Source organism: Drosophila elegans, unplaced genomic scaffold (assembly GCF_018152505.1).
Source record: "Drosophila elegans isolate 14027-0461.03 unplaced genomic scaffold, ASM1815250v1 contig_208, whole genome shotgun sequence".
Classification (NCBI taxonomy): domain Eukaryota; kingdom Metazoa; phylum Arthropoda; class Insecta; order Diptera; family Drosophilidae; genus Drosophila; species Drosophila elegans.
This window is the reverse complement of record NW_024545578.1, coordinates 1,055,591-1,082,024: the sequence shown is the minus strand read 5'-3', so window position 1 is coordinate 1,082,024 and position 26,434 is coordinate 1,055,591. Positions and strand designations below refer to the sequence as shown.

The window sequence follows — 26,434 nt, the reverse complement described above, 5'->3', positions numbered from 1 at the left end:
CCCCCAGCCCTCAGCCCCCAGAAAACCATCCCAAAGTCGGGCAACTTTTGACGCCACTCTGTCTGCCGCGCCACGCCTCGACGGCCTGCATTCGTATATATATAAAAAATATTCATACGTAGAATGCCCTTTTTATTATGCATTCTTCGCCAGCGGGTGCGAACAGTTTTGTGGTGAACTCTGGCATTTCCCGCTCCACTTCGCTTACTTCCAATTTGCAGGCGGAAAAAGCTGATACCGAATGGGGGTCAATACTAACTATTTGGCGCAAAGGTCGCTCGCAAATCACAAACTTTTGGAGTTACGGATATTTCACTAACTGCATTTTAAGTTTAGTTCGCTATAAGACAGTATAAGGGGCGCGAAGAAAATCGAGATCGCTTTTAAAGTTGTCTAAAGTTGGTTGTAATAAATTTTACTTCGACTTTCATTAAACAAAAGTCTTACAACGAATTTGTTCCTTTAAAATGTACTTCCTATTGTTTATAATCTTAAGCTTAAATTTATGTTTTAATAAAGAGTATTTATTTGTATGTTTCTTAGGTACAAAAAAAATGGTTTTTAATTTATAAAGTGCAAAAAGTCTTTGTAATTCTTTTTGAACTAAAAATTATTGAAGATTCTCGTCAAAATCATTCAACATGCTTTCCGAAAAATATATATTGTCTTAAACACTTTTAATGTTTCATTTTGTGTTCTTAACATATCAAATAAATTGTAGTTCACCATTTATTGTTATATAATACTTTCCTTTTGCCCCCTTTTGAACCCTTTAAAGTGAAAGTTATAGCTGGTGAAAGCGGATAGAGCTTTGATCTTATCAGTTTAGGCCAAGTTTCGCCCGCAAATTGAATCTCCAGCGGAAATTTCTTTGTTCCTAGGCCTCTTTTTGATCGCCTGGAGGGTATTGAAACTTCGATGTGGCAACAAGTGCCAACGCATTCGTGGCTATATCGTCACTTGTGTGGAGTGTGGGGTTACAGTTTGGAAAGTTCGAGGGAAAGGGAAATCAGCTCCGCTTGTTTACACGTGCCTTTGTTGCGCGATGCGTGTGTTCCGGACTCCGCATACGGAACAAGGAATAGGGAATGTGGAGGGGCATATGAGCACCGCATGAAGTTTTGCCTACTTGTATTTACATACAAGCAAGTGCAGCAACATCAGCAGCAACAGAGAATATTCCACCCCAACTCCCCCTTGTTGGCTGACTTTCCCATGAAAAATAAACAAGCGTTTGGCTCCGACAGTCGCCAAGATGTCTACGACGTGCCCTGGCTTTTGCTGTTGCTCCAAGTCACCTGGCTACCCCAAAAAGGTGGCACGAGTGTGTTGCAAGATCCACTCAAAAAAAAAAATTTAACATTTTGTAACTTAATTTTTACTTTTGTAAGCTACAAGTAGAAAAAACTTCTACTCCATGACATAAGATTACTAGGATAGTTAAGACAACTAGGAAGATATGGAAAAATAAGTTCATTTTAAAAATCACTTTTAAAACGAAATCACTTGACGATTCTAAACCAAACCGTTTAAAACACTATCCAGTACTTTTTATTTTGTCTTTTTACAAATCGTTCTCGGAATTTAAAAGCTGATTTTTATAAATTGTATATAATTACAATTCACTTCTGTCGGCAACAGAGAATAATTGGATTCCCAATCCTTTTTCCAAGTGTACTTAAGTGACTAATTAATAAATTTTATATTCAATTCAACTGGTAAGTATATATTTTAGGCCCCTACATATTCAGTTTTACTTGTTAAATTATTGTCTTAAATAAATATTTGTCTTTCTGCAATAAGTAATTTCTAAAGTTGCATTATTCACTGGCAAATAATGTTATGCGACTACCAGCATTTCACAAATTTTTCAATTGAATACAACAAAAAATATTACCAAGTATAACATCTTATCTTCAAAAAGTTTTTCAGTTTTAAGAACGACAGTTTTATAAACCTTACCTTATATTTTTATCTGTCCCAAATTTGGTGAGCAGAATTTTGAATTGTGTTTAAATTAAATATGACGGTCTTGATATTTTCACACTCTTTTACTAAAACGCGGCGAATTGAACATCATCAAGAACAGCGCTGGAAGTAAATGGAAAACACAGCGAATTAGCGTCCGCACACACATACATATACAAACGCCCGACACTTGTGTGAATGCATTGGTGTGACAAAATTTTTGCAAAGAACTAAAAAGACGAAAATTGTACTTTTTATTGATATTGATAGTTGCACGTCATAGTAAAAGCAATTAGAGTTATCAAGTTATCATTCTGCAGTTACTAGCTTGGTGGATTTGCTGTTTTTTTCTTTCCCAGGTTCACACATACATGATAATGTAAAAACGTAGTTTTTTCACTTTCTGGTGCTTTATTTTCATGATCACAGTGGCTTAAGCTGTCATTGCATTGTTGTTTACACAAGATTTAACTTTTTAGAACTTAATAAATGGGAACTTTATAAAAAAATGCTTAGAAAAAATAACGCGACCACTTCGACAAAGCACGAAAAGAAAATGCAGAAATGGCGTCGAACTTTGGAAGGAGAGAGGAATGAGAACTTTGGAAGGAGAGAGGATCAAACGGAACGTGCTCTCTTTCTCTTTTAAAAAGAGAGTTAATAAGAAGGGATTATTTTTTTGTAAGGAATGGAAATTGAAAATATTTTATCTTTACTTATATTTAATAATTAAACTTAATTAAGGTCTCAAAACACCCAAACAAAAACTGATAGTTTTAGTTTTTTTATATTTTAGTTTAGTTTTTGAAAGTAAACTACAGACAGTATTAAAGTATAAGTATTAATTCAATACTAAATATTAACTTCTATACCGAAGAGTCTTAAAAAGTTGTCTAAGGACTTATTTTTTTTTATTTTCATTCATTCGTGGTCTTAATTTAAAGTTATATTATTTGGACATTTTTCACACCCAATGGTTTAAAATTCATGTAACAATAGTTCAGTTTCTATGAAACATTTTGCTTGGCTGTGATTAAATCAAAATAATGGACAAAATCACATTTATTTTAATTTCTTAACATTTTAGTGCATTTTTCGCGCAGTGCAGGTCCATGGGGAGTTGTCATGATGTTGCCAGTGCCCGTATTTTAATAATGCATCGAAATGAAAGTGGCTGTCAACTGGAGATTTGACAGCTGCTTTATGCCGGCGACAAGGATCGATGAAGGCCCCCGAATCAGAATCGGAATCAGAATGCACACCGAAGGTAATGCCCATTGTGGCATCGTGTCAGGTGCGTAGACAGACTTGCCACAGCTTATTTCACTTAATGTGTGATAATCAGGGGGGAATCGCCGGCTCATTAGCACATGGCACTCGAGAACTCGAGAGCTCAAGAACTCGACAACTCGACAGCTCGAGAACTCGAGGAATCCCCATCCAGACCGCACTTACTCATAAATGCCATAGATCTTTGTTTTTTGGGGGCCACCAGCTGGCCCACTTGATGGCATAAACACAGATTGCATGGGGCCCGCTTTGAAGTGCAAATTACCCGCGGGGTCAACCAACAAAATATCATGGCAACCACAACACACTGGGCCCCTGAAAACACTGAAAAGGGGAAATATCGGTGAAAATGGGGCTTTCGCTCGTAATACATCTTGGAAATCTCTTTTAATGACCCGCGCCGGCCACTTGAGAGGTTTTTAGTTCAAAGCTGTTGCTATTTTAATGTGGTCGATATTCTAAATTTAAACAAATAAACAAACATGCATTGCTGTTGCTGCTGAAAGTTTATTGTTTTTAAACCTGTGCAGCAAAACTGTTTGATATTCCTTTTCGTTGGCCGGTTGAGTAGCCGATAATTTGGCACTTACTATAAAACGTGCGAAATTCATTCACATTCACATTCACATTTCCACTTGATTCATTTTCGGCCGGCAAAAGCAATCAATGTGAGTGCTTGGTTTATGTTTTTCCGAATACATCCGCCCAGCTCAGCTCCATTTTCTATCCACCCACCACCCAACCCCCCTTCGTGAAAAACTTTTCTTGCGGCTGGAAATCAATATGAGTAATACGAAATAATAATCCATGAGAATCCCGTGGTTTGGGGGCCACTCAATACCGATTTGTGTATAGATTGCTCTTTTTGAAGCTGCCAAATAGCGGGGAAGAAGGCGAAGTTACCACTCAATTTATAGGTTTTTCAAGTGCAAATGAGGTGCTGTCAGCAAGAAAATACTGCAAATGATTCGAGTTTCAAGTGAATCAAAGATAGCTAAACTTTCAAAGCTAAGAAAAAAATTAAATTAAATAATATACACTCGTTTTAAACTAAATTTTTACTTTAATAATTTAAGACATTCTTTTCAAGCAATAGACAAAAGATTATAGTCTTATTACGTTGTGTTTTCCCTACAGGTATATACATTTATGCGCTAACTAAGCAAACACATTTAAAAATATTTATTTAAAGATAGAAGTTACAAAGATTATTTAAGTAATTCAAAAAAAAGTCTTTGAATATGCAGTCATTATTTTAAAGAAAGTTACAGAAATAATTCAGATTTCAATAGACTTATTGCTTATGTTAGTTACTTTTAAAAACAAACATCTGTTTTACAAAACGTCAGAAGATAATGCTGTTCATTAGATGCTATTTAGAATTAATGCGCTTAGAGTTTGGCCTAACTGAAAAAACACATTAAGAATATTTTTGATAAAAGATAAAAATGATATAAAAATAGATAAAAAGTGAAAAAGAAATAGAAATAGAAATTAAAACATATCTTCAAATATGTATTTCTTGTTTTAAAGAAAGTTATAGAAACAAATTTGGATTAAATAGGTTAATATTTAATGTAGTTAAATTTCAATACAAAGATCTGTTTTAAGTTCTGTCATCATTCTCTAAAAACCAATTGTTTATAAAAACTTGGTGGAATGTTCAATGATTCAAAGGGAAAAACCAGGCAATTACCTTTGACTCCTTTGGCAAAAACAAAAGTTTCCGCAAACACAAATCAATTGCACTTGCCGGCAAACTCAATGGCTAAATAAATTATGGTTTTCGCTAACCGCCATCGACTTGAAACCCGACATTAATTAACACCAACCCTTTTGGCCAAGCAGCTGAATCGAAATGGCGGCGATTACTCGTGTGTCCAACACCTGTTACCAACAAATAAGACAGGGAAAAAACGAGGGACGAAGGAAAACTCCCGTCGTCACAGGTCAACAACCAGTTTATTGCTCACGCATTTCATTTCAGAAATCTTCTTGGCGTTCCGAAAGTCATCATTATCATCGAGGATGGTGAAATGGAGGATGGAGTAGCCAGGAGCAACTAGTGTCAAGAATCGCATAAATTTCCGATTCCGGGACGCTGGAGCTGAGTGTGCCATTTAATGGCCGGCAAAGGTCACGTTCACACCGCCGTAATGGCTAATGGGCAACGAGCGGCTCCTGACAATTCAGGTAATGTGGATAATTTGCTGTCAATGATGTGGAACGGAGGGAGCTGCTCTGCGGTCCACGCTATTTGTTGTCAAACACGGCACCCTGCATTTTACGGCGCACTATAAATAGGCCCTATACTACATGTTAATGCCTCCCGATAAACTGGGAACTCATGGGGCATGGGGCACAAGGCATGTGGCATGTGGCATGGGGCAGTAGACCCAATCGAATTTTGACAAATCACTGCTTGTTGAGCACAGCCACAAATCCCGCTGATCGATGATTTGTTGTCTTTGATCTCTGGAACAACGAGTGTGGAGTGATTAAATCAAATTTTGACAAGGTGACGATGCCAAGCCACAGTATATTTTTCTTCAAGTGTGCTTTAAATCGAAGCTAATACAGTAAATCTTCTATAAGAAACATTTTCGTGGGACTTAAATAAAAGCTTACACTACAAACAGCTTCTGTAGGCCGTAACTAAAGAATTTACTTAAAAACATCACTAACTTTTTTTGTTATCTAAAACTCGTTTAAAAAATATAAACTTTTAAGCCAATATTGGTAAAAAATGTCTACCTTGGGGTTAACTCGTTTTTTTAAGGAACAATACCTTTATATTTAATTTTAATAATAACAAAACTAAGTTATATACACTTCTTATATTTAAAGAATAAAGAATTTCGTTTATTATATTTTATTATTTAGCTAAAATAATCTTTGCTTTTTATATGTGTTTCAGCAAACTGACTTCATTGAAAATTGAAAAATTTAGTCATAGTTTTGTTGAAAACCCAGAAATTCGAAAGATTAATTATACGAACAAAACATAACATATATAATATTAAATTCAAATTTAATAAACAAATTATATTCCAATTAAATGTAAAGAAGAATTATCAGTTTAAGTTGAAAAATAATAATAGAATTAGGTACTATATTACAAGGGAAAAGCGGAGTTTAAAGTACTGAAGTTCCACTGCATTATTATTCATGTGTGTCTTAACCAAAAAACAGGGAACTTGCAGCATAAATCAAGCGATGACAACGGAAACAACATCGGTAGTCACGCTCTAAACAATAACTATGCAATTACAGGCAGCGATTAAGTTGCGGTCGGGAGCGGCAACTAAAATAAACAAGATCTGAGGCGTTTTATGGCTTAGTGCGACAGATAGGGCAAAAAGAATAGGGAATCCAAAAGAAAACATTGTTTCACAACGAAAAACATTGAGAATTGAGTTCCAGAGCTCTAGAGCTCTAGACCAAAAACCAAACCGAGCTGAGCCATAAAAAACACAATATTTGTTTCCAATACTATTCCCAGCATAGGTCTAAAAATAAGCAGCGACATCTCTCGAATGTGTGGCCATCAGAGAAAATCAGAGGATCAGAGGCCAGAGGATAACCCATTGTTTTATGACCCATTTCAACCAGCGGTAAGCGATCGTAAAATTTGAATAAATCGGGAGAGAGCGTGAAGAATCCTTTGTTGGCATCTTCTTTCACATATGTGAATATCTGAACTTCAATTGCTTCGTTATATGGTATTTGGTATTTGGTATTTTCGATTTGCGTTCAATGTTTTTATTTTTTTCAAATGATCTCTGCTTTCTACTTGAGAACGGAGCGATCGTAAAAATCCGTAGATCGTAGTCCTGTTTGAAATGTATACACAATTATTTTACGACCTTTTAAGATATAGACCAAGACTTTGGTTGCTTAGGGAAAATTGCGTACTTGACTGCACCATTTACTCTTGCTTTCTTTCGCTCGGAAAAGTCGTAAAAATCGGAAGGGAAATTCTACGAGATAGCAATGTCAAGGGACTACAAGAAGATAAACCTTCTGGCATTATCTTCGGCAGCTGTTATCCGGCATAATATTAAAACGAAGTTTTTCTTGGAACTCCTATATTTTAATAATGTTTACAAACCAATTGAACAGAAGAGATATCTAAACTTTTCAATTCCTATTCACTTAAGAGGCTTAAAACCATTGCAAGGCGTCAAAATAAAAATGGTTAGTAAAAAAAATGTTAAGCTTTGCAGAAATAAACAAATCTTTACTATAAATTGTTTAAATTTGTTTTCTCTAAAAAAAAATACTTGAATTCGTATAAGAAAAAGACTGAGACTTAAAAGTCTTTCTATATGTTTGAAATTTTCAAAAACTCCTAAAAACACTTCAAAGATCGGCTGCAAAAATGCGTATAGTTCATGTGTAAACTTTGCTTGATTTTCATTTGTTGAAAAATCAAATTCACATATTATTCAAAACACATTGGGAACTCTCAAACATTCACACACACATTCAAAAGAGATATTTTAACTCCGCCCATCCGAAAGGCGGGCAAATGAAAATCGAATATCGCTCTGAGCATATGGACATAAATAAACATGGAGAGAGTGGAGAATATATATGTAAGCAACGCCCCCTCAAAAAAAAAAGACTATATTTCGGGGATAACTGGATAAATACTATTATAATCCAGGATATCAAATTAATGATGATGTCCTTAATCAAAAATTTAAATAATTGAACAAGAAATTTATAAAAAAAAGCAAATAAATAATTTAAATTATATATAAGATCATCATTTGTCTTAGGAAAAATAGTAACCCTAGCTTAAAATTTATATATTTAAAGAATATGTTTTATTTGTTTTCGCAGAAACAAATTATTTTTCTCTCTCTGAAAACTCAAACATGTGTGGATCTTTTGTTGAGGGTGTTCGTATATCTCTGTATTTATAGACCAATACGCTGCTCTCCCCAAAAAACACATGCACATGAGTACTGGATGAGGCATTACAAGTGATCTGCGTATCCGAGTCCATTCATTAGTCGATCGGACTTCTTGGCTGACGCAACGGTTAGCCAAATAGTCGCGCACGTATCTCCAATAACTTCGGATGTTATATCTTCCCGGGAAACATAAGCCCCATGAGATCAAAGAAAATTAAGTGAAGTGAAAAAAACAAAGTTTGAAAAAAGGTTTTCTGAAAATAAAACATAGTCAAATCCTTAATTCGAATTAAATACAAAAGAAAACCATAAGAAAATGTTACCATCTTGCTATGCCAATGGATCGGGTCTGCCGGAAAATGACGAGCTTCTTAATTCCCTGCTTTCAAATCCCGAATATCTCAGAGCTCAAGTTTCCCCAAATCCATTGGCTCCAAATGCCGTCGGAATGGAAAGTTTGATGTGCGGATCGTTATCTCCAGCTTTTTACTACCAGGGAATTGATAATTTCCTGGCCTTGCACAATAATATCTGGGGTTTGCCCATATCCTTCCTGCATAACTCACATCGACCGGAAAAACCGCCGTTTTCCTATATTGCACTTATTGCCATGGCCATAAGTAGTGCTCCTAACCAGCGATTAACTCTCAGTGGAATCTACAAGTTTATAATGGACAAGTAAGTTATATCGTTATTTGAGAGTTAGTCATTGTTTTTATAATTTAAGTCCTTTTTTTTATAAAAGCGGGTATTTGTTTTTTAAAACTTAAATATTTTTTAATTAACCTGCAATTAACCAGCAATTAACCAGCAATTAACTCCCATTACAATCTACAAGTTTATAATGCACAATTCGAAGCAATTATTATTACTATTTTCTTTTAAGGATCGTATACTAATTAATTTTTTTAAAGATTTACTATTTGTCTATTTCCCAAAAGTGTCAACTTAATTTTCCCTGCATTTTGAATTTTTTAGTCCCCATGACGAAAATCAAGTTAATTTAGATGACAGCCTTGACTAAATCAAATGCCAAAATAAAAAATCGCAGCATTCCGAATATCTATTTTAACTGAAACAAATTTTATCCCAAGACGCATTTTAAAACAGTTGTCGCTACATTTGCCAAAACTGAGATTAATATCATTGAAATATTGAGCGTAAATTTATTTCTTTCAACGTGAAAAATATATAAATATCAAGGATTACTTGGTCATTTATTTGTTCCATTAAAAAATGGTCCCATTTCTTGGCTTATGTATATGGTTATATTTTTTTAAAATATTTAATTTTATGTCTTTTGCGTAGGTATATCTTGCATACTATACATATCTTCTTTCGGATGGTTTCTTTTCCTATATAAACACAATTTCTTGAAAATGGCGGAGAAATATTTAAAATGAAGCGCTAATAATTGAAAATACAAGAAGGAGAACAATGACTTCATGTGTTTATAAACCAAATTTTTCCGATTTCTTTATCAACATAAACAAATATTATTTTTATTGCTTTTGCAAATCGTTTGGCTTAAACAAACTAAATGGGAATCATAGACATTGGCTAATACGATGTGTATCAATTCAAAAAAATGTTTTGCTATGTAATATATATATATAGAAAAATGTGTTACATTCTAATTTTGTAAATGTAAATATTTTCTAGTTATACAAATAACATTTACCGACTCATCGGCATGACTATAAAATAAATAAATATAGTATTTTTTGTTATGTCCTTTTTTTTCTTTTTTAATTGTTTTATAAACATTATTTGTAGGCTTTTGAAATTTGTTTTAATAAAGCTAACCAAAATGCAAACAAACAACGAGATATTTTATGTATAAGAATTAGAAAATGGTATATAAATTTCCTAAGATATTAAATTAGAGAGAACTCCAGTAACTAACCATCAATATCGATTATTTTTTAGATTCCCTTATTATAGGGAAAACAAACAGGGCTGGCAGAACTCAATTCGGCACAATTTGTCCCTGAATGACTGCTTTGTGAAGGTGCCTCGGGATAAGAACACGATCGAGGACAATGATAGTGCTGGCAAGGGAAGCTACTGGATGTTGGACTCCTCGGCATCGGATATGTTCGAGCAGGGAAACTACCGGCGAAGAAGAACCCGCAGACAAAGACATTGCGCCAACTCAAATCGCTACGAAAGAGAGTCAGGAAAGGTAATTAAACTAACTAAAACTATAAAAAATATTTATAAAATATTTAAAAACATATTTTCTTTCAGGATTCCAGTGATGGCAGCAATGCTACCGCAGATATTCGTTTACCCAGCGAACCGCTGAATGATTTCGACATCTTCTGCAACGAGAGACCCAATTATTCGGATAGGATTACTGACTTACACAGGCAGTATTTGTCCGTATCTCTGGGTTTCAACAGTCTTTTTAACAACGATGCCAGAGGAATGCGAGCCATATCAAGTTCATCGCTGCCCGAGATCAGAGAATCTCCAGATGATGTGGACGCCTCCTCTAGTTCCAGTAAAACAGCTCCGAATCCTGTGGATAGTGCCTCACTTCATGAGGATTTGCATTCTCCGAGCGCCTTTACTCCGCCACTCAATCGTCGGGAAATGAATTCTTCGGGTGCGCCAGTCCCTAATGATTCTTTTCGAGGCATTCAGGATTCAAGCAACTCATCATCAACAATGGCAAACAATCGGTCAAAGACCACACTATTTACCATCGACAACATCATTGGCAAGCCATGAAAACTGCACAATTTGATCTTAGCTTTTTAAGATATTACCTTATAAATGACTTTGTTTTTAATAGAAAACAGTGATTAATACTCAAATTAAAGTTTAAAAATTTATAATATTTGTTGATTTTGTGTTTTATACCCCAAAAAAAGGGTCATAAAGACTGAACTGTTGTTACATGAAATTTTAAAGAATTGGGATTGAAAAATTTCCTAATAAGATAAGTATATGTGGTTAAAAAAAAGGTCCTTAGACTATTCAGTACAGAAACGAATCTAAAAAGTATAGGGGATATAATCTTGCGTATTGAGTATATAGTTACAGCAGTTTAATTTCAAAACACACTTTGTTAAACTAAACTTCCAGTTATTTTTTTAAACTGTGCTCATATCTTTTTTGATATTTCATACAACCCAGTACCCCATAAAATGCGAGTCAAAATTATTAAAAAACTTAACGCAAAACTCCAAAAATCAAGACATGGAGTTCTTTAACGACTGCGTTGCAGTTGGTGTAGATTTGATATTACTAGGATTTTGTGTACGCGAGTATGTAAACTGCAAGCGAACATTGCAGCTGCTAAGGGTGCGTATACTTAACATTTTATAAACAATTTATCGTAATGACTTATTTAGCAGACTGCTCCTCAATACAACATCGATGGGCAGCTAAAATCGTTGGTGGAGAAGCAACCTGGAGGAAAGGTACCTTATGCTGTAATTCGGGGAATGGTTTCCCCCATTGGAGATCCAAGACCACCCCAAAATTCCAAGGTTCCAAGTGCAAATGGAGTCCTTCAAATAGTTAAGCTGCATGAGCACAGGATTATCCGGGGAATTACTGGATTGTGGAGGAAAAATCACATCTTGCTCCATGAATCCGCAAAGGATATGCCTTTTGAACTACGAAATCAGCAAAATGGAGTGCAAATCGTGGATGCTTTGGGAACATCATTTTGGGATGTGGACATGGTCTATGATAATATTGAACGATCTTCGGTTTCGATCTTTGATCGCATTTGTGGCTTCTTTTCCGGTGTTCCCCAAAGAGGTTTTCAAACCACCGAAGAGCTTTTGAGGGACGGAAGATTTCTCACCGCCATTGGAGAATTGGAATTGGATGGTAACACTTTGAGGATGCAACCTTCCCAGAAAGGACCTCTCCTCTTGACAACAGCCAGCAAATTCACGATTGTAAAGCGATTAGAAAAAGCGAATAGAGAAATTATGTGGGTGGTTTAAAAAGGCTCTTTCTATATATCCGCTATAAATCTTTTTCAGTATCAAGCTCTTCGTGTGCGGAACCATCTCTGCCCTTCTAATTGCTTTTATTGCTAGCAAGATTTACAAGAGGAATAAAAAGAAGATAGAGGAGTGCAAAATACACAATCGCCTAGAGAGGGAACGAAATTTGGTTGGTCCTGTCAGTCTGAACAAGGATCAGCTTTGTGTAGTGTGCGGCACAAATGCCAAAGAAGTAGGTTTCAGGCCATTTATAAAACTTAAAAAAAAACATATTTATATTTTTCTTTATATAAACCATGTTAAAATCACTTAATAGATAATAACCCTATTATGTCCCTTAGATCATTCTACTGCCTTGTGGTCATGTCTGCCTTTGCGAGAATTGCTCCCAGATGATCTCCATCAGCTGTCCAGTTTGTCGTTGTAATATTGAATCTAAGGCAGCCGCGTTCATTGCCTAGAAATCAGATCATCAAATTAATCATCTTGTTTCTTTTCTCATATAATGATGTTTAAAAAAAATATAACATTTAAAGATCTTTAACCTTGACAAATGCTGTTCTTCTCTCTGCAAAATACTTCAATACTCAAGATTTTAATTTATTTTAAATAAATAAATAATAATAAAAACTATTTCAGTACATTTTAAAGTTTGATTTTTTTCCGGAATTGTATACTCGTTTTATTAATATAATTAATAACAAATAAATAATAACAAATAACGAAATTTAATTTATTTTGCATCCGTTCCCCTTTGCAAAACATAACTATTATGAATTTAAATTCTTCAGTATAATATTCAGTATAATACCATATGAACTAGTTCCCTAAATAACGGTCAACAAAACAGTGTTGAAAACGCGTTATCACATCCAAATAGCGCTAACTCAAACACAGTCACACTAAAAATACATATGGTCTGTGGGTAAAACAAAAACAATAAAAACAAATCAAAATATGGAATTTCTACACGAATCTATTGCACTGGGCGTGGATTTATTAATATTAGGCCTATGCGCGCGGGAATATGTGACCTATAAGCGTACCGCCCAAGTGCTAAAGGTGCGTATACTTGATAATTGATATGGGATTTTACCTATTCGATTTGCAGACCGCACCGCAATATAATATAGATGGGCAGCTAAAATCGGTGGTGGATCAGCAGCACGACAAGAAGATACCATATGCGGTTATTCGCGGCACAGTCACACCCATTGGCGTTCCGTTGCGAAGTTCTCTGGTGCCCAGTGTAAGTGGGGTGCTCCAAATAGTGAAGCTGCATGAGCACAGGATCACGCGGGGATTCGCCGGCTTCTGGACGGAGCACCATAAGCTGCTCCATGAATCCGCCAACGAGATGCCCTTCGAGTTACGCAACCAACAGCACGGAGTGGAGATTGTGGATGCCTTGAGTGCAGCCGTCTTGGATGTGGACATGGTCTACGATAACTATGAACCCTCCAGTTTGTCCCTCTTCGATCATATCTTTGGTTTCTTCTCTGGCGTTCGTCAGAGGGGTCTGCAGACCACCGAGGAGGTGCTCAGGGAAGGCAGTTTCCTTACCGCCATCGGAGAGCTGGAATTGGATGGCAACACCCTCAGGATGCAGCCTTCGCGGGAGGGACCTCTTTTCCTGACCACCGCCACCAAGTCCACGCTCATCAAGCGGTTTGAAGATGCCAAGGCAGCCTCCATGTGGGTAAAATTCCCTTTGGGTATATAGTTTTTAAAATACTAACACTTTACAGATTTAAACTTGTAATTTGTGGCACCATTTCGGTTGTCCTGATTGGATTCATTGCCAAGAAGATCTATCGCAGGAGGAAACAGGAACGGGAGGAGGCCAAAATACGCAATCGTCTGGAGACGGAGCGAAGGGAACGACGGGCGAGGAGTCGTCCTCACACTTTGTCACAGGATCAGCTTTGTGTGGTGTGCTCCACCAATCCAAAAGAGGTGAATATCATTAGGTTTATATACGAATTCGCTGCCGAAAATGTTATATACAAAACTTTAACCTTCATACAACATAATCTGCCTTAAACTGTATAATTTATTTAAGTTGAATACAATTTTATAAAGTAGTTATATATAAGTTTTACAATATGCCAGACATTGTGTGGAAGTACTAAACCTATAATTTTTCATTAGCTAATCACCACTTATTTGCTTTTAGATCATCCTACTGCCGTGTGGTCATGTCTGTCTCTGTGAGGACTGCGCCCAAAAAATATCTATTACCTGCCCCGTTTGTCGTGCAAATATCACCTCCAAAGCAGCCGCCTTCATCGCCTAGAAACCAATCGAATGCCAAACAAGATCACCTTGTACCTGTGTGCGCCAACCCATTATTTTGTTACAATGCTAATGTAAAGGCATTTATTTTCAAATTATTTAAAGTTCAAGACAACGAAAAGGGAAATCTATTCAGTGTCTCCTTGCATAATGCTCCTATATTGGCGTTGGTTCTTCAGCAGCTGTAGGAACACCTTGTATTTGCGGTTGTGAAACTCCAAGGTTTCTGAGTTTGGCTTGACCAGTTGGCCTGTGCCACCCATAGCCTTTGAGGCGCTCTACAAAAGCACAAAAAGTTAGTTGGAATTTATATTAGTATTTCTGTAAGCCCACCTCCAAGCTGTCAAAGTGTCCCGATGCAGCTGCTCCCAATGCAGCAGCTCCTACCAGAACCATTTCCTGTTCGTCCGGAATTAAGGTGGGCAGATTGCAGATATCCGCATGGCATTGCACGTACAAAGGATTCTTGGCCAGTCCACCGCAGAAAAGGAGCGTTTGGAAGGGCGCTCTGCCGTACTGATATAGGTTCTCGATAATGTGACGAGTTCCATACTGAAAACCATTAAAAATTTAACGAATAAAAAAACGAATATTCTATATTTAAGACAGTCACAAACGACAAGTGTGCAGTTGTGTGTGCAATGCACTTCTTGAAATATTTCAATTGAGCCTAAGAATTCGCGTTTTTGATTTTTTTCATATCATTTAGCAGAAAATTAACATATACATAAGTAAATACACGTCATAAAAGGTTCAAGTTGAGCTTAAGCATTCGCGTATTTGATTTTTAAAACGTATTTACAGATGTCTGGGAATTTGTAACACAAAATACTTTCACGTCATGCCATATTTCAATCGAGCTTAAGAATTCGCGTTTATGATTTTATTGTTAGCAAGCAACTATAATATCATATCATAGCAGAAATGTGTAAAATTATCAAGCAAAGAAATGTAGGTCATGAAAGGTTCTAAATGAGCTTTAAAATTCGCGTTTTTGTTTTTAAATCAGTTACAAAATGTAAATATGTGTAAATTTATAAGACTAACACATGCTCGTCGTGAAAGGTTCCAAATAAGCTTAAGAATTCGCGTAATGATTTGGTGGTTATGTTTCTTAGTAATATATTGACATAATTCTTAGTTATTATTAACTATTAGAATATATAAACTATAACTTACAGCCAGAGCTTGAACGAAAGCCAAGTATCTAATGGCCAGAGATTCAATTCCACGCGTCATGTCCAAGCCAGAGATCTTGAAAAAAATCAATTTCTGCGTAAGCTAATGATCAAAAAGCGAATGGACTTGGCCACTTACCATTCCTCGCAGCGTGGGATCTGCGATGGGCGATCGATTGCCATGAAAATCCGGCCAGACATGCAAATCCTGGGTAAGACAGTTCACCTGATCGAGTCCTCGGTCAGCCGCCAACTTCGTGAGTAACTTATTGAGATGCTGATAGATAAACTTATCCTCCCCCAGTGTTGACTTCAATTCAGCGTAGGATTCATGGGACTTAATGACGTGATCCAAGAGGTGACCTGCAATACTCTGACCGCCTTCGTTAAGGAAATAGCCAGGTATAATGGCATCCTGGTATGGACCCCAAACGCCATGGGCGAAACAGGCCTTTCTGGTGATGCTCATGTGGCAGGTGGAAGTGCCGGCAATCAAAGCCATTTTGCCCTGGACATCGTCGTCCTTGGATTCTTTTGATCGACAACCAAACATTCCCAAGGCGCCGGCATGGGCATCAATTAAGGAAGTGCTGACCACAGTTCCTACTGGCAATCCCAATTCCCCGGCTGCCTTGGCCGTAAGTCCTTTGCCCACTTTTCTGCCCGGCGGCTGGACATCACTGCCCAGTTTCTCGAAGTTATTCCGGGTCAACTCCTCCAAATCTGCCTGCTCGAGAAACTGCTTGTTCCAACTCTCACTCGCTGCATCGTAGTTCCATTTGCAGACCACTGAGCAAAGCGATCGCGTATCCACACCAGTTGCTCGCCAGGTCAAAAAATCAGGCAGATCGAAAACTCTCCATATATTTGTGAATGTCTTCGAAAGATTCCTCTTCAGCCAGAGCAATTTTGGCACTTCCATCTCCAGGGAAACCTGACCGCCCACATATTTCAGAAGCGGATGCTTAAACGAATTTATCTCCTGCGTTTCCTGCTTCGCTCGATGATCCATCCAGAGGATTATGTTCTGCTCCGCCTCACCGGTTTTGCTCACACTCAGCGGCGATCCTTGGGCACCCAGAACCACCAAGGAGCAGGTGGCATCAAAGCCAATGCCCTTCACTTCCGACTTATCGACGCCGTCAATGACTTTCTGTAAAATCAGCAAACTGGGTTAATCTAATCTACACGAGATTCGTCGCCGAACGACAGAGGTTATCGCACGGAAAAAAATTATAAGATCATTTTTATGCTTCTATCTGTCTATGGATCATAATTTTGAATCAATCATAATTTTCCTTAATAACTTATGTTTAGTTTTTTTCATGCTATTAATTAAGAATTAATCAATACTAAGATAGTTTTTTTTTTTTTAGTTTTATCATTATTTATCAACAAGTTTGTAAGATCAATTTTTATTTTGTTGTAAAAAGGGCTTTTATTTAACTTAAAATCGCCTTTAATTTTAACCTGTTGGATGGGATTTTTAACATAATGTTTTATAAATCAAATTAAGATAAGTAGACTGTGAATAAGATCAATTTATATATTTAGTTGTAAAGATTTTTGTTTTTTTTTTCCTATTGATTCCATATTTTGTTTCAATCAAGTTGATTTTTGATTCATTTAGTTGATTTTGTGAAATTGAAAAAACTTTGAAATCGATCTTGAAAAGATTTTAAGAGCCCCTAAAACTTGCCTTTACCACCTGGCAGATGGATTGCCAGATATTATCGGAGGATTGGTTGTAGTAGTGCGGCTCTGGGTTCCAGGTTTTGATGGCCTGCACCGCCTGCTCGAGGACACGCCCATCGGCGGCCACCAGGGCGGCCCTTGCACTGCCCGTGCCCACATCGACGCCCACAAAGTACGGTCCGGATGACATTTCCAGGTCGCCGGCTCCGTCACAGACGCCTCTAATCACCTTGGCGGTCAAATAAATGTTATTTACTCAATGCAAAAAACCGAAAACGAAAACGAAACGAGAACTAAAACCGAAACCAAAAGCGTGTGAAGTCGTCGAGCGTCGGAGGCAAACTGATAAGCAACCTTATATGCGAACGCCCAGCGAACCCAGAAATCGTTTAAATAAACCCAAGTACCGGTTTGTAAAGATCTCACTGGATTACAACTACTTATGAGTTCAGTAGGCTGCTTGTAAGTTAAATATGTTGATCATATAGAGATATTACTGGTTGTATGTGTTTAATTTCAAACTAAATAATTCATAATTACTTATAAATCCATTCATTCTTTTTAAGAGGTTTAAATACTTTTGATTATCTGCTGGTTGCTACATAATTTACTTATTTCAGACTGAAACACATTAAGTTTTCTCTAAAGAAAATACAAATGAAATTTAAGTATATATAAATGAATATTGTTAAATTTCATTATTGCTTAAAAAGTTTATTATTGTAGGAACTATTTTGTGCACTATAGTTCCACACTATATAATTTATGATTTCCTTCTCTTTGCACTTTTCAAATTAAATTTTTTCTACTTATTACATACATCCAAAAATGATTTTATTTATTAACTTAGTAGCCCTTACAACACCTGACATATTTATTAGTAAATTTCAATTAAATTATTTGCGTTATTAACTAATTGAATGATGGTTTTTTCTTATCAACCCAAAACATTTACTATTAATTTTGTTTGCTGGTAAATGATTTTGTTTTGTACCAAACTTTTGCCACATTTTATTAAACCAAATAACATTTTAATTTAGAAAAGTCCCAAAATGAATACAATTTTTAACCGAAAGCAAACCGAAATTAGTAGAAATACAAAAAAGGCACACCTGATTGTTTTCAAATATTTGAGCAATGTTTTGCTTTACTTGTACATATGCGCAGGTTGTTTATCCGCGCAAAAACACACACAATTGAATTTGCTTTTATTTTATTATTTATTCCGCAGTCACCTGTCGCAGAACCAGTCTCGACGAGTTGCTCCCAACCACTAATTCAAAGCCCTCGGAGTGGTAGTAATTAGCTTCGAATTCAATTCACTATTCAAATTCAACAGACGCTGTTCACTGATCACTGATCATTTAAAATATCTGGTTTCCAACAATAAATAAAATTAAAGGAATAATACTCAAAAATATATCTAGAAAAATATAAAAACCTTATCTTAAAATCTTAAAAAAAAATAAAAGTTGTTAAAAAAATACACAATACAAAATCACATTTAATTTTTCTTAAAAAAAAATTTTATTTTATTATTCCAAAAACTAAAAAATTAAATTTGATTATCGTAAAACTGGAAGGCCTATGTAGGGCGCTTACAAAAATATTTATAGATTTTTATCTAGACTTCCCCAAACCACCATTTCGAAATATCAATCAATATTGGAGATAAGCTGTGAATTTATTATACGTCTATATAACAAAATAAGTAATATATGGAAATGAAATGAAATAAATTTATAAAAATTACAGACATTTTATTTAAGATTAAGATATAACTTAGTTAAATAAAGATTAGGTTGAAAATGAGTAATTTATTTAGCCCAAATATATGTTTTGCAGCAACAGTATATATATGTTTAAAACTTTTAAACATCGATTAAACTATTATTTCTTTCTTATCGATATATAAATGATTTAATAAATCTGGCAACTCAGCGGCTTAGTAAACAAAATAGTAAGCAAACCAGAGATTTTAAGCATTCCATGGATCCTCAGTTTTTGGAGCTGACGAAATTGCTTCCCCGTTGGGTGGATATAGAAAGGGTTGTTCAAAATGAAATTGAGGCTCGTTATATACTCAAAAAGGCTATTGATTTCACGGAGAAACTAAATTCCAGCGGAGATTCCCAAGAAGAGGAGACAAGATACCTTATAGATGCCCTGGTGGACAGGAATTGGGAACGCATTCACACAGGACACTTTAGCAAAGTACCTTTGAGTACAAGGAAGATATATGCCATAGGTTGTTATTTCAAGGTGGGATTTATCTATCCCAAAGTGTACCAACTAAAAATGATTTTTGCAGATTTTTTTCCTACTCCTGGAGAGCACAAGTCCTGCCCAAAAGGAGCTATGCAGTGGGATCCTGGATGAGGCCCAACTTTTGGGTTGCACGGAGGATTGGAGTGTACTGAAAGCGGCCTTAATGGATTACCTAGATAAGGAAGGATTGGGAAGTTCCGGAACTCTGCCCATTTTGGAACCACTAAAACGAATTTCCTGTACCTGTGATATACCCCAACTTGAAGCGCCCAGCTTAAAGGAATTCCAAGCAAAGTGCTTTCAAAAAGGACAACCTACGCTTCTTTTAAACACAATCAAACATTGGCCTGCTTTGACTAAATGGTTGGATCTCAATTACCTTCTCCAAGTGGCCGGAAATCGCACGGTGCCCATCGAAATAGGATCCAACTATGCCAGCGAAGAGTGGTCCCAGCAGCTTGTGAAGATTCGCGATTTCCTGAGCAGGCAATTTGCAGGAGATAAATCCAATCAGGAGATTGAGTATCTCGCCCAGCACGAGCTCTTCTCCCAGATCCCAGCTCTCAAGAAAGATATATCCATTCCCGACTACTGTTCCATAAGCAATGAGGAACCTCCGGGAACTGTGGACATCAAAGCGTGGCTGGGACCAGCGGGAACCATATCACCCATGCACTACGATCCCAAACACAATCTATTGTGCCAAGTTTTTGGTTGTAAAAGAATTATACTAGCTGCTCCTTCTGATACAGACAACCTATATCCCCACGAAAGCGAATTTTTAAGCAATACCTCTCGAATAGATGCTGCCCATTTGGATCTGGATACCTATCCACTGCTGGAAAAAGTCAAGTTCTACGAGTTGCTCCTTCAACCTGGCGACTGTTTGTACATGCCACCCAAATGGTGGCACTACGTGAGATCTGAGGCCCCCAGTTTTTCTATCAGCTTTTGGTGGGAGTAATATTGTGAAATAAATGATAAAAAATATATAAATCAAAATATATGATTTGAAATAATATCATGATTCGAAATATATTGTTTTAGACTATGACAGACAGCAGCAAAAATAAATTTTAGTCTAAACCGAAAAAAGTAGAGGTTCAAGAACAGTAACAAAGCTTAATTTGTTTGCATTATATCTTGTCTCTTTATCACTTTCATTGTAGAAATGTTCTACTTTTAGCCACATTACTTTTTTTTATAATATTTATAAGCCAAATTAAAGTCCTACTACAAACTACTACTAGAATGCCCGGATACAGATTTAGATTTGGCATATAAAACCAAATTGTATATACTTTAAATATAACTATGCCTAGATAAGATGCCTTATTATCATTTCATTTGTTGAACTAATTTTCAACAAAAAATGTGCAATATACTTCCGATTTCCGAGCGAACATTGATCGCCAGCTGGACAAACAGGTTGCCGCTTGACGTCATTAAAATGAATAAACCAGCGATACCAATACGACATGATGTGGACTATCAGCCCAAAGATGAATCATCGAATCTACCAAAACTGGAGGAGTACTTTATGGTTGTTCTTTTAATAGCCACGACGCTTTTTGGGTGTGTTACTGTGGCAAACAAAACTTAACACATAGGAATTAAATACAAAGAATTTTCGGGCAAAACAAACGCAAAGGGGAGACCACTATCAATAAGCCCCATTCGTTATCAATAGGCGTGTGTAGTTGTGTGTATATGAATGAGGATTAACATTAAGATGTGTGTGCTTGTTGTTTATCGATTTTAAAAATCGTTTATAATCTTTTTTAAATGTGCCTGCTTTCGCTGCCCCACCGCCATGTTTTTATAAGTCTTATCGTTATTTAAATGTTTTGGACATCGCTCTTCTTCGAGGGCTTAATCATCCTTGTTTCCGGCCCCACCGATGGTGATCTGCTTCTGCAACTTGCTGTACTCCTCGGTGAGTCGGTCGTATTCGCGGTTGAGGCTCTCCGCCTGGGACTTAACCGCCTCCTTGTCCTTCTTCTCGCGATTCAGATCGGAGGTGAGCTCCTGGACGCGTTCGCGCAGCTTGTTGAGCTGCAAAAACGATTTCGGTTTAAGTTTCGATTGGGTTTTTCGGATTCGAATGGGAATGGTTGTGAGGTGGGTACTGTAGATGGGGGATACTTAGGACACTCGGGCGGTGAGTCCTTGCACACGTCTCCGCAGTCTTGACAGCTGTTTAAAGAGTTAACAAGAGGATTTATCTTTCGAGTAAGTGGCTGCGGTATTTCATAGCCCAACTTTTGTGTTTGGGTGTGATTTCAAAACGTTCAGCTGCGGTCAAAATAATAGCAGTAATCCTATCACAATTTTCACTTTAAAAGTTTAGAACAACTGTGAAAACTGTGTACTATTTTGCAGTCTCCACGCTGCTTTTAGTTTAAGATTAAGCTATGCTTTTAAATTGTCTCTCTAAATCTACTTTTATTAACATGATATTTATTTTTACGTTTATTTGACTTCATATAATATCTTAGAAGAAGAAAAACTAAATATTCAGATCACCTCCCTAATACAATTATGATATCTATGACACCAGTTCTTAACTTCATTTTCAAAATATAAATAAATAATCAAAGAAACTAAAAAAGAATTATAGATGAAATTAAAATAATAACAAATTGTAACCATAATTTGTGCCTGTGGTATAATGTAACATGTACTTTAAAATAAAAATTATTGCAGAATAAGCAAGTAATAAGATAGGTATATGAAACCTTAATTTGTGATTATAATCATATGAAAATTGGATTTGATCTTATGGTTTTCTCCATACTGATTATCCATACTGATTACCATACTATTAAAATTAGCTTGATCTGATTTCTCTCTATTGACTACCCTATTTTTTGACCACACCTTCTTATATGCATTGCCATATTTTTACAGCTGGTAGTAGCCAATGTAACTCCAAAGTCTTAGGTGTTAGCTCTCTAGACATGCCATTAGTCCTGGGGATCTGGTGATGCAGGATGTGAGCCATAATAATGGACAAACTTACCTCAATCAGTGTGGTATCCTCGCCAGCTTCCTTGGCCTTCTCGGTCTTCTTGTCCTCCATCAGAGATCTTGCGGCTGCGGTGGCACTTTGGGCCTGCTTCAAGGAGGCCTCACTTTGGGCCAAGAGATTCGCCTGTGCCGACACCAAGGTCACCAGTTTCCGGATGACCAGGACGAGGAACACGGAGAATCCGCAAATGTAGAAATTTCTCTGAGCGCGGAACAACTTCATGCTGTGCTGCATTTCCACATTCAAATGCACTTCACCGGTCTGCTCGAAATTGGAATACTTTCGCATTTCGCGAATGGACTCCAGTAGGAACAGGATTAGGACTCCCAAGATCAGGACGAAATATATGTGCGCCTGTTGGCCCAACATGGCCAGAAACTTGGATTTGAAGAGCCGGTTCCATCGGTAAGGACTTGCAATTGGAAGTACGAGCAAAAGGACAAAGGCTATTTCTGCATAGAGAAACCCAGCGATCAAAGTCCACACCAAACTCATTTTTAAATGCTTTTTGAATTAATTCGTTGGCTTCGATTTTCACTCTTTTTTTTCGTCGACTGCTGTCTGCAAGGAAAAATGTATTCCCAGATTAGCTGTTAGTTCTACGGATTCCGTGGGATTCTATTTTTAGACTACGGCCGGAGTACGTGCGGCTGCTTACTTTAAATAGCAATAATTAAATAGATGCCGTGATGAAATATGCGAATATTTTATGTAGTCACCGCGGTGGCCACGTCAACTCTGTTTTTTTGTGTACAATCAGAGCTGCCAACTTGTGCTAGGGAATTTACTGTAAATAAAACAGCCAGAAAAAAAGCCATAAAAGCAGCTAGAAAAATAGATTTATTAATTAACACATTTTGTTTACCTATAAAGTCTATTTAAGATTTCTTTTTATATATTTAAAAATGATATTTTTTTCTCTCTGTTTTTTTTTTGTAAGATTTAACTGTAAAGAAAATAGTTCAGCATAAGCCAATTTATCAATTCTATTTTGATACCTATTAAGTCTATTAAATCTATAAAAACAACGAGATTCATAAATACTCATTTGTGTCTACTCAAGATAACTTTTTTTAATTGCTTAATTGTTAATTGTTTTTTTAACTTTTGAAGTGATCAAGTCTTTATTCTAAGTAGGATATTTAAAAAAAAAAATCTTGTCTAATGCCACAGAACACTAATGATATATCTTAATATATTAGTTATCAGTTTGTATAAAATAAAAACAGTTGAAACTTAAAACAACAAAAATTTTAAAAGGTTTTACGAAAAAATAATAACAGCTAATTTAAAAATAAAACCAAATGTCTTAAATCCTCACACGCGTTGGCAGCCCTGTTTGCGATGTAAACAAACTGGTCAGCTGGGTTGCCAGGTTTCCAACGAAATGTGCTTTTCAACAAATTTTCAACTTCAGCGCCATCGATCAAATTCTCTCCTTAGATTCAGTTATTTTCGATTGCTCAAAGATAAATACGTAATCTTCCATAACTTTCGAGATGTCCTACCAAAACTGGCTGAATTACCTGCAATCGGCGGAGAAGAACTCGATGATTAGTGGTAGGGCACGCAAGGTGCTCTATAAATTTCCGGACGGAAGGCAAATGGCCGAGGAATACAACATGGAAACTGGGATCGTACAACGCAGGGCCTGGAAATCCAAAAGCAACAAGATAATGGGCGAATCGGAGTGGGAAATCGAGTTGGGTGAGGAGCCACGTCAATTGAATTGGTCTGGAAACAAACCCCAAGGATCTGGTGACGATGATGATTCCCTATCCGGCGGAGATTTCACTCTACGGGAAAGTAACACCGCTCCTCTGCTAACTAAGAGGATTACCAAGAAGAATATCGAGTGGCGTATACGTAATATGCCATTTGCCCTGGATATCTACAATGTAACCGCCGATCCCGAAAAGCGGGCCATCATAGTGCGCACCTCGAACAAGAAGTACTACAAGGTCATCCAGATTCCCGACTTGGATCGCTGTGGGATAAAGCCCTCACAGGAAAGCCTCTCCGTTCATCATCAGTTCAACACCCTGATTATAACCTACCAAAAACCAGCCATTCTCTGCGAAATGGAGGCGCAGGTTCTGCTGCTACTCAAGAATGTCGAAACTGAAACGGACATGGACGACCTGCTAAAGGGTCTGATGGCCAAATAAATAAGATAGATTATATAACTACAAAATACCTCCTATTTTTCATTATTATAGGGCAGGGTCTGGGCTTAAGCTTCAAAGATTTCGGTACATTTTTATGGGACTTTTTCATAGCAAATGTCGCTTAAAATATTAAAAACATGACTAAGATTATAGTTTACAAAAGTTGGAGATACTTACTTATTTATGTCATTGTGACGAATTTGCGGACTTGGGATTTTATTTTCTTAGTCTAGTCTTTACTGCTCTGGTCCTTTACAGTTAAAAGGAAACTGATCTTGAAAAAACTGAAATTAAAACCAATAGCAGGTCTTGCAAGTCAATTACTATGTAAACGCAGTCATTCAGATTAAGTATTTTAAAAGTAAAGCTTTTTAAAGGGGTCATTACAATTTTAAACTGAAGGCACTACAATTGAAAATTTTTATAAAGATAAAAGGGCTTAAAAGTAAGTTTAGAGTTAAGCCTTTTTTCATGGCGTAATAAAATTTCAACTACAGGCCATTGTATTTTAAGAGATCTTCCAATCTTCCGATCGAAATTAAACAAAATCAGTGACATTTTAAAGGCCCGAAAATCCTTGTTCTTAGCCTATTTCTGGAAGCTCTCGGCCATGCCGGCATAACTGGCCAGAGAAGGAGCCGATGAGCTGGTGAAGAGACTATAATCGAAGGAGGGCAGTTCCAAAGGGGCCAAAGAGGGCAAATCCAGATCATCGCTGCCCGTGAGCCTGTGATTATCATAGGGATCTCGCTCATCCACATCCTTCAGGGGATCACTCTTTCTTAGCGTCTCCATTTGGGGCTCCGAATTGGCCAAATTGTTGGGGACTTTTATCACCAGAGACGATGTAAACTTGGCATCGAAATCCTGGACTGTTTTATCAATTGCCTTGGCCACCGATTGCGCGGATCCTCCGGCTCCACTTGATCCATTCTCCGGCCGCAATGGTAACATAGGACTGGTTTCCTTTAACGGAGCAAAGTCCTTTAACTTATTTAAGCCATGCTGTGTTTTCCGCATCTCAATTTGGCGCAGTTTTCGCTGGAAGTCCAACGTTAATGTGTTCAGAACTTCAATGGATTTTGGCAGGGCCACTCGTTTTTGGGCATCCTGCATGTAAATTAGGGAAGTCTCCAACGCTTTTATGGCCTCCTCATAGCGATGATTGCGTATAAAACGCTCTGATCTGCGCTCGTGGAAATGAGCCTTTATAGAAACATAAACATTACATTTTTTACAGGCAAAATACAACTTTTATTTGAGTTCTTACCAAATTAAGTGGTGCGCAGTCCATGTTTTTTGCAGTTTTCTCGTTGGATTTTAAGTTAACCTCTTGCCTTTAATGTATTTTTATATGCCTTCCACTCAAATATTACAAAACGAATATCCAAATGTGTTGTCTTTTGGTTCTAAGCTATTAAAATGTTTGTTCTTTTACAAAAGTCGCAATTTCCCCAAATTTCTCTTTTGTTTACATATGTTTTCCGCATGCGATATGGCAGCTCTGTCCCCAAATCTATCGATAGATCAATTTATCGATTTAAATAAGTTTCAGCCTATCAAATTCAAATCGATCAAATTAATTTTCACGTTTTTAAATATATAAAAACAAATCAATTATTTGCGGATTTAATATTTATTGCAGAAA

General features: G+C 36.7%; 8 protein-coding genes and 1 long non-coding RNA gene across 11 annotated transcripts; 6 read left to right on the top strand and 3 right to left on the bottom strand.

The window, feature by feature from the left end:
• Positions 1 to 8,112: 8,112 nt before the first annotated feature.
• LOC108145731 (fork head domain-containing protein FD2) lies at positions 8,113 to 10,983 on the top strand. Its single transcript, XM_017271294.2, has 3 exons — positions 8,113 to 8,858; positions 10,110 to 10,365; positions 10,431 to 10,983. Exons 1-3 carry the CDS (start codon positions 8,497 to 8,499, stop codon positions 10,914 to 10,916), a joined length of 1,104 nt encoding a protein of 367 aa, XP_017126783.1. The 5' UTR covers positions 8,113 to 8,496; the 3' UTR covers positions 10,917 to 10,983.
• A 322-nt stretch (positions 10,984 to 11,305) lies between these two features.
• Positions 11,306 to 12,701, top strand: LOC108145755 (mitochondrial E3 ubiquitin protein ligase 1-like). 2 transcript variants are annotated; one of them, XM_017271320.2, is made up of 4 exons: positions 11,306 to 11,492; positions 11,546 to 12,135; positions 12,188 to 12,383; positions 12,493 to 12,701. In XM_017271320.2, the coding sequence occupies exons 1-4, from the start codon at positions 11,388 to 11,390 to the stop codon at positions 12,610 to 12,612; spliced, it is 1,011 nt and encodes a 336-aa protein (XP_017126809.1). In that variant the 5' UTR covers positions 11,306 to 11,387; the 3' UTR covers positions 12,613 to 12,701. The 2 variants fall into 2 exon arrangements, with proteins under 2 accessions (XP_017126809.1, XP_017126808.1); XM_017271319.2 differs by having other exon boundaries at positions 11,543 to 12,135.
• Positions 12,702 to 13,053: 352 nt separating this feature from the next.
• Positions 13,054 to 14,577, top strand: LOC108146305 (mitochondrial E3 ubiquitin protein ligase 1). Its single transcript, XM_017272257.2, has 4 exons — positions 13,054 to 13,213; positions 13,263 to 13,846; positions 13,900 to 14,107; positions 14,328 to 14,577. Exons 1-4 carry the CDS (start codon positions 13,109 to 13,111, stop codon positions 14,445 to 14,447), a joined length of 1,017 nt encoding a protein of 338 aa, XP_017127746.1. The 5' UTR covers positions 13,054 to 13,108; the 3' UTR covers positions 14,448 to 14,577.
• LOC108146304 (FGGY carbohydrate kinase domain-containing protein) lies at positions 14,517 to 18,536 on the bottom strand. The gene is made up of 6 exons (XM_017272256.2): positions 18,432 to 18,536; positions 17,324 to 17,548; positions 15,764 to 16,777; positions 15,626 to 15,700; positions 14,780 to 14,998; positions 14,517 to 14,724 (listed from the first exon to the last, which is right to left on the bottom strand). Exons 2-6 carry the CDS (start codon positions 17,507 to 17,509, stop codon positions 14,575 to 14,577), a joined length of 1,644 nt encoding a protein of 547 aa, XP_017127745.1. The 5' UTR covers positions 17,510 to 17,548; positions 18,432 to 18,536; the 3' UTR covers positions 14,517 to 14,574.
• LOC121467083 lies at positions 17,507 to 18,724 on the top strand. Its single transcript, XR_005977196.1, has 2 exons — positions 17,507 to 17,781; positions 18,551 to 18,724. It is a non-coding gene; the product is annotated as an uncharacterized LOC121467083 (long non-coding RNA).
• A 584-nt stretch (positions 18,725 to 19,308) lies between these two features.
• On the top strand, positions 19,309 to 20,737 carry LOC108146255 (bifunctional peptidase and arginyl-hydroxylase JMJD5). Its single transcript, XM_017272193.2, has 2 exons — positions 19,309 to 19,581; positions 19,631 to 20,737. Exons 1-2 carry the CDS (start codon positions 19,309 to 19,311, stop codon positions 20,549 to 20,551), a joined length of 1,194 nt encoding a protein of 397 aa, XP_017127682.1. The 3' UTR covers positions 20,552 to 20,737.
• A 384-nt stretch (positions 20,738 to 21,121) lies between these two features.
• Positions 21,122 to 23,402, bottom strand: LOC108146257 (B-cell receptor-associated protein 31). Of its 2 annotated transcripts, none has more exons than XM_017272194.2 (3): positions 23,277 to 23,400; positions 22,610 to 23,179; positions 21,122 to 21,642 (listed from the first exon to the last, which is right to left on the bottom strand). In XM_017272194.2, the coding sequence occupies exons 2-3, from the start codon at positions 23,111 to 23,113 to the stop codon at positions 21,460 to 21,462; spliced, it is 687 nt and encodes a 228-aa protein (XP_017127683.1). In that variant the 5' UTR covers positions 23,114 to 23,179; positions 23,277 to 23,400; the 3' UTR covers positions 21,122 to 21,459. The 2 variants fall into 2 exon arrangements, with proteins under 2 accessions (XP_017127683.1, XP_017127684.1); XM_017272195.2 differs by lacking the exon at positions 21,122 to 21,642 and adding an exon at positions 21,651 to 21,783 and having other exon boundaries at positions 23,277 to 23,402.
• A 566-nt stretch (positions 23,403 to 23,968) lies between these two features.
• Positions 23,969 to 24,812, top strand: LOC108146258 (protein DPCD). Its single transcript, XM_017272196.2, has one exon. It carries the CDS (start codon positions 24,118 to 24,120, stop codon positions 24,784 to 24,786), a length of 669 nt encoding a protein of 222 aa, XP_017127685.1. The 5' UTR covers positions 23,969 to 24,117; the 3' UTR covers positions 24,787 to 24,812.
• LOC108146259 lies at positions 24,802 to 26,272 on the bottom strand. The gene is made up of 2 exons (XM_017272198.2): positions 26,057 to 26,272; positions 24,802 to 25,992 (listed from the first exon to the last, which is right to left on the bottom strand). Exons 1-2 carry the CDS (start codon positions 26,078 to 26,080, stop codon positions 25,375 to 25,377), a joined length of 642 nt encoding a protein of 213 aa, XP_017127687.1. The 5' UTR covers positions 26,081 to 26,272; the 3' UTR covers positions 24,802 to 25,374.
• Positions 26,273 to 26,434: the final 162 nt, after the last annotated feature.